The 16,696-nt window shown below is 44.0% G+C and overlaps 1 protein-coding gene across 1 annotated transcript in view; it reads left to right on the top strand.

The window, feature by feature from the left end:
• Positions 1–16,696, top strand: part of PAK2 (p21 (RAC1) activated kinase 2) — a 42,440-nt gene that overhangs the window by 10,954 nt on the left and 14,790 nt on the right. The window contains exons 2-5 of the mRNA XM_074546925.1: positions 9,992–10,199; positions 15,305–15,405; positions 15,869–16,019; positions 16,584–16,615. Of these exons, the coding sequence (XP_074403026.1) occupies positions 10,016–10,199; positions 15,305–15,405; positions 15,869–16,019; positions 16,584–16,615 (468 nt within the window). The 5' untranslated portion in view covers positions 9,992–10,015. The remainder of the gene's footprint in view (positions 1–9,991; positions 10,200–15,304; positions 15,406–15,868; positions 16,020–16,583; positions 16,616–16,696) is intronic.

The raw sequence follows: 16,696 nt of genomic DNA on the forward strand, positions 1-16,696 counted from the left end.
CAGGGATTTCAGCAAACTGGTGAACCTTTCCCAGGGGCTGTGGCTGTGTGGTCAGCAGCTGTACTGGTGTCCCTTGGGATTGCCCCCTGTGGCATTTTGTGGCAGGTTGGCTCTCCTGTAAGAAGAATCAAGGTTTGGCCTCAGGACTGCTCTGCTGAGCTGAAGTTCCCAGTATCCTCTGGTTACTGTGGTTGGAGCAGCCTTGGGCAGCCACTAGAGAGAAACAAAGAGCTCTATTCTGAGTGCTTGTGAAAAAGAGAGCTCTTCTGAGGGAGATGTTTCATTTTCCCCTTTGTCTTCTCCCTTGTTACTCCTTTTTCCCTTAGCTGACATTTGACAGCTCTTCCAGTGTGATGGGAGAGTACCAGCTCCCTTAACCTTGGATTCTTTCTGGTTCTGCCACCCTCATAAACACTTCATGTTACCTCTGCTTTTTCCACTTCACGTTACCTCTTCTTTTTGCACTAACCTCTAATCTGGAAGGGGAGCCATGGCCTTGTTGGCCTTGTCTTACCATTGCCCAATAATATTTCTGGAGGTTAAAAAGAAAAGCTTAAAAAGCACTTTCATTCTGTGTTGGCATTCCTGGTGACCCTTCAGCACTTTGCCAGCAGTCTGAGGTTTTTAGAGCTCTGCTGCACGGTGAATCTCCAGGTTAAAGAGCTGGGAATGCTCTTTTTAACACAGAAATACACCAAACTGTACAGGTGCCTCATGTAGGGCAGCCTTTAGTCAAATAACTTTTGCTCTGGAATGTGTGGTCCCTCCCTGCCTGTAAATGTCAGCTTTAATTAAGAGAGAATCTCAACAATGAGATGCAAACCTTTTTTTTTTTTTTTTTTTTTTAATTTTCATGTAAACTTTCCATACTTGCCCTTTTCCCTATTCTCCTTTGATCTTTAGAAAACCTCAGCTATAAAAATAAAGACTGAGAAGTGTCTGCTAGGTGGTGAAATATGAGTAAGCACAAACAGCCCGACTCGACTCACGGATTTGCATGCGCCGCCGGCTGCCTCGTCTGCCTTTAGTTGACTCAGGATTTTCAGCAGGCAGAAGAAAGATAATTTCCTTGTTCACTGCTGAACAGGCTGGTTCAAACACCTTGGAGCACGTGTTATCATGATGCATCTTTGCACAATGGTTCCTTGAAGGAAAACTCTGGCTGCAGGCTGGATAAAACAGAGCGTGGTCTGAATTTGGTGGGTAGGAGGCACCTCCCCAGCCCTGGGGCACAGGCTGGGAATGGATCCCTTGGATCCCTCTGGTTTCATTCCTCCTCCACCAGGCTCCTCAGATCTCTGTATTCCTGCAAGGGCTGCCTCAGAGAAAGGTGAGATTGGTGTTTGTGTCCATCAGCACATCCCTCTGCCTTGTGTCTGTGTGCTGCTCTCATCAGCTGCCTTCCAAAGTGAGTTCTCCTGCCAAATTTAGACTAAATGGGAATTCAGGGAAATCACTTCTGAGGCCCATCTGGTGCTGTCACCTGTGGTGTTTGAGGTCTTTCAGAGGCAATAAAGCAGAGAAGAGGTTCCTGGTTTGCTGGTGGTGAAATGCCAGCGCAGTTCAGCAGAGCCACATTTGTTTCATGAAGCAGAAGTGATGACTCGGGTGGGCGTTGGGTGCTCTGCAGGGTTCAGGGGACAAGGTGAAGATGAATCACTGCTCACAGGTGGCCCCAGTTTTTTCAGTGAGCCAAACATCATTAATTTGCTATTACTAATAGCTAATAGCTTACTGGTTTTTACCAGGAGTCTTGCACATCTGGGCCGACTCAGATTTTCCCTGTTTCTTTTTTTCAGCCATGATCCTCCTCAAAAGAATGAGATCCCTTTTTGATTTCAAAAGTGATGTTTTTGCAGTCTGATCACTCCTTTTTGGTGCAAGACTTTGCACATCTGCTCAGTGCCTTATGGAGTCAATAATTGCTTCAGGTTGTAATGGACTTTGGCAGTGGCTTTGAAGAATATTTTCCTTTAGGAAAGCTTAGGAACTCTTTCAAATACCCCTCAATACACATTTGTCTTGTGTAACTCAGTTCATGATAAGCACATTTATTACAGTTTTGGCTATTCCTTCTTCTGTTCTAAAGATAATTTCCTCTCTGCTTTTTTTATTCCTTCCGCTCAACTATGATTTTTATCTTCTTTTTTTCCCCTAAATCTCTTTATCACTTGGCAATTAACAGTTGTTTGTGCTGTGTTTTCCTTCTGTTTGTGTGACTCAGCAAAAATCCTAAGGAAATTAATGGGTTGGAAAAAGACAAATTGGAAAGAATTTAGCTTGGTCTCTTCTGTGTGTCATCCAGTTGGATTTTGCCAGGTCAGGCTGAGGTTCTCCGACACCCTTGTTGGGAGTGGGAATATTATGTGTTTCCTCTGCCACCTGTAGCAGTAAAGGGAAGAGGCAAACCTGACCTGTTTATAAAATTCATACTAGTTGGTGTGGTTACTGTGTCCCTTTGTAAATCTTAAAGACAAGTTGGTTTGCTCAGATATTTTTTATTTCTGGGGTTTTTTTTTAAAGCTGTTCTCTTTTCTGCATCATTTGAAGAGTGAGTGTCTTGCTGAGGCAAGGAGGGACCTGACCTGTTTATAAACTTCATGGTGTTGGTTTGGTTACTGTGTCTTGTTGTAAATCTTAAAGATAAATTGGTTTGGCTCAGATATTTTTTTATTTCTGGGGTTTTTTTCTGCCCAGAATGCAGTTCTCAATGATGCAGTTCTCTTAACTGCATCATTTGAAGAGTGAGTGTCTTGCCGAGGCAAGGAGGGACCTGACCTGTTTATAAACTTCATGGTAGTTGATTTGCTTGCTGTGTCCCTTTGTAAATCTTAATGACAAGTTGGTTTGGCTCAGATATTTATTATTTCTGGGTTTTTTTTTTTTGCTGTTCTCTTAACTGCATCATTTGAAGAGTGAGTGTCTTGCCTGTTTGTGGTTGTAACTCTGAGCTTGGTTGGAGTGTTTTAGGTGGGAGTATTTTAGGTCAGCGTAGGTTCCTCTGCGCTCCCTATAAAGAAAACTAAATAAAAATAACTCGGTTTTCACGGGTGTGTGGTTTGGCATTGACCAAATCCTCTTTTCTGAGACCCCCTGAAGCTGGAAGGAGAGGTTCCAGCACATGCCATGGAAGTGGGTACCTGCTTTTCCAGAGGGCTGGCTCTGAGCATCCGCGGCTGTTTCCAATAACCGTAGGTGGAACAGATGATCCCTCTGCCTCTTCCTGGCCACTCTCACTGTTACTCTTCTCCGTGCTTTTGCACGAGTCCTCTCTTGGCAGGCAGAAGATCTAGGATTATGTTTGCCAAGTCTGCAAGAAAGCAATTCTTTGTCTGCCTCTGCTGGGTTTTTTTTTTTGCACGGTTTTCTCAGTTGAAATGATGAGATAAGTATTTTCAGTCTCTGAAGGTAGTCTCATTCTGTTCCAGAAAACTCCTTTTTGGAGCTGATAAAATAAATCTCGTGGATCCAAATGCTTCAAGTTGGAAAGCTAGACATCCCAAAAGACTTGTTTTGTTTTTCATGGAGAAGACAGTCTGAGATGTGCTGCTTTTGTGAATTTTTCTGCAGCAGTGAAATAATTTCAAGCTGCTGAGCTGCTGAACTAAGAGGCTGTTAGTGATGGGGCAGGAAGCTGTGGCTAGGTAGCACCATCTGAATAAAAACTTGTCAGAAAGCTGCTTTCTGCTAATCCCTGGGAGGAAGTGAGCTATAATCAGCACTAAGTGAGCTAATCACAGGAAATCTATTGCTCAACAGGAGCCTTTGAAAAAAAAGGAGGGGGGCAGGGAGAAAAGAAGAATACCCATGGAGATTTTTCATTCTACTTTTGGACACCAAAATCTGTTTGATCTAAGAAAATCGAATACCTGATGAAGTAAGGATCCCTCCAATCTCCACTTTAAACTGCACCTCTTTTCCAGAATAATGAAGCATCGACTCTTCTCTCTTCCGGTGTGGTGATTTTGCCACAGACAGTTTTGCTGTGTTGCCATCAAGCTGTGTGCATGGCCCAAGTGTTTCAGGTGTCCTGCAGCTGTAGTGGCACATTAAAAGCAAAGTGATTGTTTCTTAATGCCTTACTAGCCTCAAACTTCTTACTCCTCCTTTTTGGACAGCCCTGCCAAATGGACTTAAGTGTGATGTTTGTGCTGCTCCTTCTGTGTTGTGCTGCAGATAGTGAATGAGCTGAGTTCAGTTTGCAGCTCTCTGAGGCTCCTGTGACAGATTTATGTGATGTATTTCACTGATTCAGCTCTGGCTCCTCAGAGATCAGTGGCAATGTAAAGCACAGTATTGTGTGCCAGCAGCAGGAATTTAGGGACATGTTATCAAGCAGCTCTAATCTGGATGTGTTTGGTTTTGGTTTCTTTTTCCAAGCAGTAGCCTGATGTAGTTCTGCATTGCATCCCAGGCAGTGAAATACAGGTGCAGCCTAGACTGCTCAAGTTCATTAATTTGAACATCTTAAGAAGACAAATTCAGGCCAGTGTGGTGTGAGAACATTCTACACCAGCTGTTTGGCTTGGCACATGGTGCCATCTTCCTACCCCTGCTCAGGGCTTTGTAAAGCTCATGTGAGTGCACTGTAATCCAGATTTAAAACTCAGTCTGCTCAAATACAAGTGCTCCAGGGAAAATGTGAGTGTGCACTAATAGCAGATAGCAGAATGATTGATTTCTATTTGTTTTATTTCCTTTCATCCTTTTATTCAATTTTCCTTTTATTTCCTTTCCTTGTCTGCAAGCCAAGTTGGAGAAGAAAAATGTTTGTTTTTTTCCAGAGTCAGGGGGGCTGAAGGGCAGCCCAGAGCTTCAGCTGGGATGGGAGTGCGTGTCAGGCTCCATCCCCGTCACGAGGGAGCTGGGCTGGCACCAGAGCTGTGCTTAGGAAGTCCTTCAGGAAGCAGCCAGCTTTATGCTCACACAACGGGAACTGGGGGGGGACAAACAACAAAAAAGGGCAAGTCAAAGCCAAAGCATTCATGACATGCTGCAGCAGTGTGTGTTTGTCAGCTTTGTGAGAGCACTGCCCAAGCCTCACTTCAGCTTTTACTCACTGGCAGGGTTATGTTTCTCTGGGTGTTTTCCCACCAGGGACAGGAGTGGCTGTCTCTCTCCTGTGACCTGTCCTTGACCTTGGGTTTTGGGGCCCTTTCCATCCCCAAAAGAGGAAAGACAGCGAGCAGCAGGATGTAGGTTGTAAAAATGAAACTTGGAGCATGTGAACGCGGGGGGCAGTCCCTGCAGGGGCTGGGAGGGACCAGAGGTGGGTTCAGCCACGCAAGGAGCTCCCTGTGCTTGTCTTGCCTCAGCCTCTCTGGGCAAAGGTGGGAGGGTTAATGGTGCTGAGTTAACTGTTGGACTCGATGATCTGATGGGAGAGGGGAGTTGCAGTTGTGAGGAACTTTTCCAACTTCTCCAAGCGTTGGTGGTGAGGGATTCAGGACACCCAGACCCTTCTGGAGTCTCTCTGCTGCCTCTGCAGAAGAGCACATTTGTTCTTTGGCTCTGTAGGATGGAGAGAGCACTTCATTTTCACTGCCCCAGTGCAGGGCTAGAAACTTTTGTGAAAGGGAAGAAGGAGTGTCCTGTACTGGGGATGAGGACTGAGAATCAGAGCCCTGCAGTCACCAGCACTGGCACCTGTGACTGTGTTTGTGGGTTAAGCAGAAGAATTGTGGGGAGAAAAGCTTTTAGCTTTTTTTGTCTGTCGTTTTGGGCTGCAGTTGTGTCCTGTGGTGGGACTGAACCTGTCTGAAGGCTGTAGTTAAGTGTTATTTGCAGCTTCTCAGCTTGTCTCTGTGGTTCAATCCATTGCTTTCTAGTTCTTGTACTAAATGTAGTGTGAGTAGTGGTTGTGGGGGAGCTGCTGATGGGCTTGAATACATTATTATTACTGGCATTTCCTTCACTGGCAAAGATGAAAGTGAATCCCTCTTCCTTGTATTACCTTTTGCATATTTTTGTAGGGCTGCTCAAATTCAGGTTAACTATTTGGGTAAATATCTTTCAGCCAAGCTAAAAAAACCAACCATTACTTGTGTTGTCTGATTGTGTCAGAGAAATATGAGCCTGACATCCCCTTTGCTGGGTTACAGATTCCTGGCAGGCACTGGAAAAATATTCCCCCTGTCTTTGCAATTCCCTGCAGATCAGCAGGGCAGGCAGTGGGTGATGGTGCAGGAGTGATTCTGTCTGGCTGCTGCTCTGAACAGGCTCCTTCTCCTCTTTGGAGGCTGGGGCAGCAGAAACAGAGCTTTGGGGGGTATTTACACTCTTCTTTGAATTTATTTTTCCTTTTTTCAATCCCTGCTCCAGTCATTGCCTATAATGCCAAACCTCTGTAGCCATTTCCAAAAACTTCCTGACACTGTGGAAATTTTCCTTGCATGATAAAGGCAGGATAAGGATAAAGGAGGGGGGAACTGCTCTCCTCTTCAGCTGAATGCAGAAGAAAGAGGGCTCTTTGGATTTGAACCTGGACAAAATGATTGATTTTTCACTTCCTATGATGACTGAAGAATCAGAACTGTGCTTCATGATGTTCTTGGCCTGAGTGGATCTGTTGTCATTTATTTAAATGATGAATTGAAAGCTTTGAAATGGGCCTTTGTGCAAACTAGGTTTGAATTCAGCACTTTATTTTATTAATGATCTTTGAAATGGCCACTCAGAAGTTCTACCATGTCTTGTTAAATAAATCATAGTTTAAATTGTTCCTAGCAGCTGAGTTTTTCCTACACCACAGATTTAGTGAGCTGGGAGGGTTTTTGTGCTGTAGGCAGTCCTTGAGGTGGGAAGCTGATGCTTGAGCTCTTTGTGTCACTGCAGTTTGCTCTACCAGCCCCACAGGTTGTTTTCCTGCTTTCCCTGAGCTCCTGGGCTGTACTTTGGGCAAGGTCAAGGATCTCTGTGAGCACTTGGACAGTCAGCAGCTGATCAGAGCTGCAGCTCTCTGGGTTCTGCTCAGATGCTCTGCACCTTGGAGTTCCTTGATTTTCTCCTGAAATAGATTTAGATTTCCATATCCTTCCTTCCAACTTGTTATTTCTCTTGAGCATACATGATACTAAGGAATACTTTGTTTTGGCTCAAGACTGAGTATTCTTGTCACTGAAAAGGAAGGATTTCTACTAGAGTGAGAATTTGATTTTAAAATTACAACAGAAGTGCAGTTGGTTGATTTTTTTGGCATGTTGCTTTTTTGTTTTTTTTTTTTTTAATTTGTAGCTTGAATACCACATGACAGTGTTGTTAATTTAGTGACTGGCCTCTCTAAGGGAGTGTGTGGGGAATTGCTGTGGGTTTGGAGTCCCAAGTCTGTTCTTGTCCAGTTTCAGGTGCAGGTGAGTTGTTTATCCTTACATCCTGCTCTTGCTCTTATCAGACACCTCAGAAACACTGCTCAGATGGAGGAACTAATAGGATTTGCTTTAGAAAAATGCAAAAGGCCACTCATGATGTTGTTTTCTTTGCCCAGTGTACCATTTCAGCACACAAGTTATGTGATGCACTTATTTACCTGCTATGGTGTACTTGGCTAATTGCATTTGTTGCAAAGAAGAAATTTTTTGTTTTACCTGTCCTCATTTGGATACCTAATGATCCTATATCCACCTTTTTTCTGAGTTTTGATTCACAGAAGGGACATAGATTATGGTTCCCTGTATTACCATCACTCCAAACTCAACTTGAATAGATATCTATATATATAAATATATATATTCACATATATATGAATATATAAAAATACATATATGAATATATAAAAATACACATATGCATATATATGTATAGGAATATATACATATATGTGAATATATCAGTTTGATTTGGTGGCTCTATTATATGTTAATAAAGGAAATACCTTAATTGATTTATATCTCAAATGGGTGACATGTCCTTGCTGCAGTGTCTTGTAAGGGAAGCATTTGCAATTAAAATCCCTGTGGGTTGGCTGCTCAGGCCTGCTGTTGGATTGCAGGATACTTAATTTTTGTACCCCATATTATGGTGGAAAACAAGAAAATCTTGCAGATAGCTTGCAACACCTGAAATAGCAATCAGTAAGTTGATTTGGAAGAGTGTTGGTGTTACTGTTAGGTTGGATGTGACACACACACATGATCAGGGTTTAAGAAGAAAAAAGATTTTTATTCTGCATGTTCTTTAGTTTATATACTCTTAACAAAGTGTGATCTTAAGTCATTAACTACATCACAATAACTTATTATATTCATTGGTGTAAAGCAATTCACATCCAATATAATTGGCAAAAGTTTGACAGAGATTTAATAAGGCACCTGTACACATCTACTTAGGCATGTAGTCTAGCTTACAAAATTTTTCATGTATTTTTTCTCATCTGGTCCATGCTGTCGGCCTTGTCTTCTTCTTTGCTATGGATACGCTTAAAAATCATTAATTGTTATTTCTTCTATTAACTCAGCTTTGCTTGCAGGCCAGCTGTGCCTGGTTCACACAGCTGTATTTTATTTCACGTTCAGGTGGCAGATCTGTTTAAATTCATCAGCAGAGAAGGCTCCAAGGCAGGGCTGTGCAGGTGGGTGCTGCACAGCTTGGAGTGCTCTTCCTCCTGCCCTCCAAGCCATGGAGCCACCAGCACACGTCCATTTCTGCTGCTGTGCCAGAACATTGTGCTGCTTATGCCTCTGATGATATATTACAGAAATTACATTCTTTCGTGGTCATTTATGGGGGTAATTAATGTTAATCTCCTTGAGCTTCACGACATAAACCAGAGTGCTGCTCCAGTCCAGGCTGCTGGCCTGAGTTGTGTGTCTCTGTTGGGGTTTGGCAGCGTTCAGCCAGCCTGTGGAATGGCAGGGAATGACAGCCCACGTTGTTTTAGCTGTGCTGCCGGGCAGGATGCAGGTGTTGTGCTGTTTGGAGCACAGTAAGTGACAGGGGATGGCACTGCCTTGCTGTGGCTCTCGTCAATGGCACTGATCATGTGAGTCATGCCTTGAGATGTGATGGGGAAGCTGGTGGGCACCAGGAACCCATTCATTTCCCAATGAAATTCCCATTTCCCTCTCCAACTGTTGTGAGAGGAGAAGGAAGTCAACACAAAGATGTGTTGGCTCCTGTCCCAAAGAGGTAGCTTGTCATTTGAGAGAACAGAGGAACTGAGGGTACATTTGTTACTGTTTGATACCTGTCATTGAGAAGTATTTTCTGTACATCTTTCTTTGTGCTCTTCACTCTGTAGCACACAGGCTGCCTGTTTCCTGGTGATCAGAACAAAAATCCCTGAAATACTCCAAGGAGGGAGGAAATGCTAGCAGAGATCTTTCTGAATGGGGAATGTGTCACGTAGATGTTTTATTGTGCTGTGGTTGCAGCTCCAGCAGCTGTTTGTCTGTTTTCTCACTCATGTTTTTGTTGAGGATTCAGAGCTTTGTGGTGATACTATGTGTTATTTTCTGCAAGTGGAGAAAGTTTGGCACCGGAGTGGGTCCTGTGGATCTCAGTGCTGAGCTCTTTAATGTAGGCTGTGTGATTTGGGTAGAGATGTTTTGAGTGCCACTTAATGTGGATAGTGACCTGAATTATGGCTTACAAACATAATCTGTTCCTTTGTCTGATAAATGACAAGAAGGGAAGGCTTTCAAAGCTGTTTGACTCTACAGCATGAAGCTTTTTGGACTAGAGCTACCCCCAAAGGATGCTGTACTTTGTGTGAACAGAACCAGATTTGGAGTTGCTCATTTGGTGTGGGTTACTTTTATCACTGGAAATGTTTGTGGCTCCATCCCACAAATGCTGCTGCTGCTGGCACCAATGAATGGGTGGCCCAGAAGTGGGAATGAGGAAGGGATTTGCTTCCTTTGGTGGAGGCGGCAGTGTCTGCGTTCCTCAGAGTTGAACTCACGCCTCCTTCCCCTGTGCCAGCAGAAGGAATGGTACATTCATGTACTCCATGCTCTTTTCCTGTGTTCAAATCACATTTTTTCTTCTCTTCCAGGGCTTCCCCTAGCTATTGAGAACCATGTCTGACAACGGAGAGCTGGAAGACAAGCCCCCTGCCCCTCCTGTCCGCATGAGCAGCGCTATCTTCAGTGCAGGGGGCAAAGACCAGTTACCGACCAACAACAGCTTTAAACCCCTGCCCTCTGTCCCAGAAGAGAGGAAACCCAGGCATAAAATCATCTCCATATTCTATAATGAAAAAGGTGAGATGCCTCCTTTTTCCACTCCTATTTTTATTCGTTAGTCTCCTTGTAAGTTTTGGTGGTGCTTTAGATGTCAGAGTCCAGCCTGTCGAAGGGGATTGGAAAAGCAGCCCCTGTTTGTAATGCATTTCCAAACAGCCCTAATCAATGTTTGGCATTCCTGGGGATCATGTTACTTAGATGCAAGTTTCTGGTTCAAACTGAGCACCCAGCTAGTTTGGTAATTAATTCAGGTTGCTGGTCATTTATGTGGCACCTTGAGGAGGAAAAAAAGTCACTAAAGAAATAGTGGTGAAGGTGCAGTTGCATGAAAGAAAACTCAGGGAAATTACATATTTTTGTCTGTGGGACTGCACTGTTAGGATTGATTACTAGTGGAGATAAACCTGGGTTGCTGTAAAGAAGATTATTTCTGAGGAAAAAAAAATGCTATAATGAATACTAGACTGTATTTGTGTGTTATTTGTCCTCTTTTCTGTATGGGAAGTGCATGTACAGCAATGGAGCTCTTTCTCCTGGTTCTCCAGATTATGTGTCCATGTACAATAAAACAGTGCATAGATAGAAACACTTCTAACATCTGAGATGGTAAAACTGCACAGAGACTTAAGCCTGACCTAAATCTGCTAAGCATTTTATTAATCTGCTGGTTAACGTGACTTTTAATATGCACCTTGGAGAGGACCCTGCTGCTCTTGGTGCCTTGTGTGCTCTTGGCTCCCTGTGCCTCTTTGCTGGTGTGCTGGGCAGGACTGGTTCAGTCATGCTGACACAGGTTTGGTTGTTTGAAGAGATTCTGCTCCTCTGGTTGATTATTCTCTTGGCTGAGTGTTTTCCCCAGGGCTGGTTTTCACTCTCTCTCAGCTGTGTGAGCAGCTCTGCAGCCTGCCTCTCCCTGGAGATCAAACCCAGAGAGACAGGTTTCCCTCTGTTCCCAAGACCTGGCTTTCTGCTCTCAGCAGTAGAAAGTGTGTTTCCTTTTTTTGTAGGATGGAAGGATTTGGCCAGTGTAGCTTCTAGAAGGAGGTTATTTCATTTATTGTGAAGTAGCCTATCTGTGGCTGTAGCAGTGGTGGTCTTTCTGCTGATATGTGTGAGCCCCAAAGTACAAAGTGTGTAAGGAGAACATGAGAAGCTACCACAGGTTGGTGGCAGCACCCCAAGAGAGACTGCAGCCCTTGGGGTGCTGAATTTGGGTGCTGAAGGTGACAGGTTTGGTGCTGTCAGGTCAGTGCAGTGCTCTGTGTCTGGAGCAGGTTCTGCCTCAGCCCTTCAGTCCTGCAGAAATGGGTGTTTGACCATGTTCTTGTAGGTCCCACAAGGAAATACTGCAGGGAAATCTTGTGCAAGGATCAAATCTGTCCATCTTCAGGCAAGATTAGGAGTTTAGGAGCTAGGATGGCACTTCTCTTTATGCTGTTCCATTGGTGGCTCATCAGAGCATTTGAGCCCTTTTACAGGCAGGGATGAAGTAACATAATGAAGTAGAACATAAATCCCACATTAAGGAAGGTTTTCCTTGCTCTGAATTAGTAACAAATGAATTATGAATGCAAGTGAGAGCTTTGTGTCATTCCATGACACCTTTTTTCTCTTTTCATTTTGATGGTGGGTTTGTTCATTGCTGGAATGGGGAGGTGATTGAAGAATTATCTAAAGTTGTATTGGCTCATCTGAAGTTGCTTTGGAGTCCTTTGATGATTATTCAGACCACTCTAGATATTGACAAGTACCAAGTTTAGGCAAATCAATCTGCATATTTATTTAGCATCTACCTACTGATACTTTGTGTTGCAAACTGAAAGTAGGAGAAAGGATTTCTGCTGAGAAAACTGCATTTTAGAGGAAATGAGTGTCAGTTTGTGTTTTCTAGATTTTAAAAATGTAATTCAGCTAATCTCCTGAAAGAAAAGCAGGCTTTCCTGCATGGCAAGATATTAGGAAAAATGAAAATTGAATTACCCAAATTAGAGAAACTATCTGGAAGTTGTATCTTTTTAATTTGGAAGAAACTTGTCTATTGCATGACCTGCAGCAAGGCTAAGATAAATATCCAAAGAAGGGATTTTGGCCCTCAAGTCTGCAAAACTGGCTGTTGAATGTGAGCAGAACAGAAGTGGGCACAGTGTCTTTCTGGCACTCACACAATGGTCAGATGTTAGTTGTTTTCTTCATTAGCATGGCTGGGACACACCCTCCCCAGAAATGTCCATTTAAATCCTTCTTTTCTTTAAATTCAGCTGCTGGGAAGCTTTGCAGAAATATTGACTTCATGCTCAGATTTAAAAAATATATTTGGATTGGATGCAAAATAATCTGTCAACCTGGGGTAGAAATTTTGTCATAGGAAAAATGTCTCCAGGCAGTGTGTAAGTTTAACAAATCACTACTGAAATGTTCAGTTTTCCTTTTCAGAAAAAGAAAAAATCCTTGCCATAATCCAGGAATGTTGTTTGGCTTTGTCTGCACATCTCTGTCCATATGATTTTGCAAGGTCCCTCCTGGCCAGCCTCATCTGCTCCTGGATCCTCTCTTGGGAGGTTCTTGTGCTTTGGGGGACTTGCAGATAAAGAGATTTAGCAATTACACAGTTTCTGTCCCAAGTCTGAGCTAGTTCTGTGCTGAAATAATCCTAAGGGTTTGAAGGGATTATTTAATCACCAGTCATGGAAGATTTTTTTCCCCCCTGGTTCCATTGTTTAGGATAAATGAAGTGATAGTCATCTTCTTACTAGAGCACTTTATTGCCATGAATTTTCTTGGCCTGACTTCTGAAGTGAAAGGAACCTCTGTGTGGTTTTGGAAAGCTTTAAAGTAGTCCCCTAAAACCAGAAATGGTTGTCTTTGAGCAGAAAGCACTGAAGGAGGTGCTGAGGGCATCACCCAGATCCTGCACATCACGTGTTTGGGGGCACATTTTGGTGTGGTTTCAGCTGGAGCTCAGCAACTCCAGGTGCACATCTGGAATCAGCTGCCTGCTGCCTCCAGCTGTTGGGAAGCAGCTGTGCTTCTTGAATTGTGCATGGAATTTGGTTGGTGGGAAGCAAGGGCAGCCTGAGGATGGCTTTGCTCTGGGAAGTACCGAGGCTGACACCTTGCTGAGTGCCTGTGGCTTCACTGGGGGAAGAGTCTGCTTGTATTTGAGGCACCTTTTCAATCAGACAGAGCCTTTCTCCAGCTCACCAAATCCTTCCAAAGGACCTCTATGTCTCTGCAGGGCCAAGGGCCAAATTTGATGCCTTTGGCTTCACTTGGGGAAGAGTCTGCTTGTATTTGAGGCAACTTCTTAATCAGACAGAGCCTTTCTCCAGCCTTCTCCAGAAGGATTCTCACCAAATCCTTCCAAAGGACCTCTGTATCTCTGCAGGGCCAAGGGCCAAATTCTGGGTGCCATGACCAATAACAAATTGGTTAAACACCTATTTCTGCAGGACTGAAGGGGTAAGACAGAACTTCTGCACTGCACAGCACCCAGACCTGCCACATTCAGCACCCTCAGCGGGCTGGACTCTCTTTTGGGGTGCAGCCACCAACCTGTGGTAGCTTCTCATGTTCTTCCTACAGACTTTGCTCTTTGTGGCTCACTCTGTGCAGTTGGGAAGGAGCATTGCCCTGCACTGGAGGGATTCCTGTTTCAGTCCAGGGCTGGGAGGCAGCGTGGCCTCACCATGGCCTTGTTCTCAGAGCTGAGGATGTCCTGCCAGCACATGACTCACCGGGCTTGCCTCTGGCTGGGGCTGTTTGTTTGAAGTGCTGCTCTGCTGTTCCTGTGGGCAGAGCAATGGCTTTCAGCCTCCTTGCCTTGCCTACTCATGGGATCTGTGTCTTTTTGGAAGGAGTGGGTTTATTTACCCAGCACATGCTGAAGGGCTTGAGCACCAGCTCCTGTTCACTGCATGTCAAGTGCTCCCAAACAGGAGCCTTCCTGAGAAATACAGCTTTATATATATATATTTATATTATTCTCCTTTGCTTCCACATAAAAACCTGCAAGAAATAGATCAGAAATGGTGCTTCCCTTGCTTCTCAAAGCAGTGAGTTTCTCCTGTGTGTTAATGAAACATCTGACAGCCTGTTTGCTTTTTGGCTCTGCCCTGTGCAGCCATATTAAAGATATCCTGTTTATAACAGCCGTGTCTTTCCACGGCATTGTTCAGCTCCAGCAGCCCACATGGCTTTTCATTCTGAGTATTGTCCTCACTCCCCGTGCTTCCCTTCCCAGCAGGAGGGGATTTCACATGGATTCCTGCCTCTGAGCAGCACCAGCTTTGCTTGCTGTCTAGTAACCAAGAGAGTGCTGCTTTACCTGCTTTTTCTATACTCAAACAACAGGACTTTTAAGGTGAATTTAGAAACAAAGCAGAAAAATTAAATTAAAATAAACCCCCCTCCCTCCTGAGCCACACCCTGAAAACTCCCAAAACAAACAAACAAAAATCCAAAGCCTGAGGTGTTAGAAAATGTCTTATAAATTCAATTGACTCTAGGTTGGATTGTGCATGTGGTCCTTCTAATTATTTGTTCCTGCTTCTGGTACTTATTATGCTTCCCCCACCTTTAATTTAAATTAGGTAATTGCTCTGAGGCTATAAACTCTTATCTTCATCACAGGAAGTCTTAGTTTGCATTAATTACCTTGAATTGAAGCAGTGAGGCAACTGAGTTTTAAGTGTCTTTAGGGTGAACTTGAGGTTGAACTGAAGTTGTCTTTTCTGCTGTTCTTAATCTATATTAAAATGTCCTTTTTTGCATTGTAAACATTTAATATGTTTAGATTTCATGTGCTCAACTGAGCACTCAGGTGCTCTTAATCTCTTATTTTCTTACTGCCAGAGTATACATTATTTGAATGGAACAAGGAATTACGGAATCCTAGCACAATTTGGGTTGGAAAGGAATGAAAACCCATCCAGTGCCACCCCTGCCATGGGCAGGGACACCTTCCACCATCCCAGGCTGCTCCAAGCCCTGTCCAACCTGGCCTTGGGCACTCCCAGGGATCCGGGGGCAGCCACAGCTTCTCTGGGCACCCTGTGCCAGGGCCTCAGCACCCTCACTGGGAAAAACTTCTTTCTAACATTGAGATCTTTGAATGTCTTTTTCAGGAAGCAAGAAGAAGGAAAAGGAGAGGCCAGAAATCTCCCCACCATCAGATTTTGAACACACCATCCATGTTGGCTTCGATGCTGTCACTGGAGAGTTCACTGTGAGTATTCCAGCCTTGGAGCAGCTCAGGGAGCACCATGGGTCAGTGCTGCAGTGAAGCCAAGGCAGAGCTTTAGAATAAAGTGCAATTTAGTCCTTCTTTCTACCCAGGAGCTGTTTTTCCTTTGTGCTTGCACAGCACACTGTGACCTGTTAGTGCTTCTGCAATGCCAGTGGCACCTGGGGGAGCCCTCCCTGACAAACCCTCTTCAGTTTGCTCTCTTTACTGGGTAACACTGGATCTGTTGAGTGTTTCTGTGTTCCCACTCCTCACATCTGGCCCAGCATACCTGGAGGAGTTGTGTCCTGTGATCTCTATTTCCACCTTTGGCTCCCCATCCTACTCACTTGCGTGCTTAAGGCTGTGCATGTTATGCTTTTATAGAGGGAAGAAATTGGTTTTGCTTTCAAAAAACCTTTAAAATACAAAAAGGATGCTTTAAATCCCCTGGTTTTTTTTTCAGGGAATGCCAGAACAATGGGCTAGGCTGCTGCAGACCTCAAATATCACCAAGCTAGAACAGAAGAAAAACCCCCAGGCGGTACTAGATGTGCTGAAATTCTACGACTCCAAAGACACAGCAAAACAGAAATATCTGAGTTTTTCTGCTCCAGGTGAGAGCCAAGTGTGCGAGACATTGGAGTTGGGAATTTGGAGCACTGTCTTCCTCTATGTCAGAGTGATAAATCAGGTTCAAGTGCTAAAATCAAGGTGCATTTCAATGAGGCACAGATATACAAAGATGGATTGAAAACTGACTGGAAGCTGTTGTTGTCCAGTTAATTTCCTTTTTTAAGTGGAGAGGGGAAGAAAGGGAACTGCATCATTCAGAAGAGCAGCCAAAATGAGCTTGAATGGGCTGTGTTTATCAAGCTGGGGCTCTGGGACTGGGATGAACTGGTTTTGTGCTGGAGGCCTTGCTCCTCACAGCTGGCTCTGAACTTGATGTCACCAGCTGGTGACATCAGCAGTGCAGAATAATTTGTGACTCCTACATGGGGGATGAGAGAAGGACTGTCCCACAAACAGGTGCAGTTTTACAACCTTTCTTCCAAATTCTTTCCAAAAGTAGCTTAGTAATAAGGCTTTGTAATATTCTTACCCTGTACTTGACAAAGTTCACTTTTTATTACTTCTTTTCTGATGATTTTGTGTATTCTGTTATTTGTCCTGTTTAGAAAAAGATGGTTTCCCTTCAGGAGCACCAACGGTGAGTGTGTTTACTATTATTTGGATATTCTGTGGTGCATACAAGTTCAGGTTTTCTGTACTTGTAATATCCTGAATCTTG

Source organism: Zonotrichia albicollis, chromosome 9, assembly GCF_047830755.1.
Source record: "Zonotrichia albicollis isolate bZonAlb1 chromosome 9, bZonAlb1.hap1, whole genome shotgun sequence".
NCBI lineage: Eukaryota > Metazoa > Chordata > Aves > Passeriformes > Passerellidae > Zonotrichia > Zonotrichia albicollis.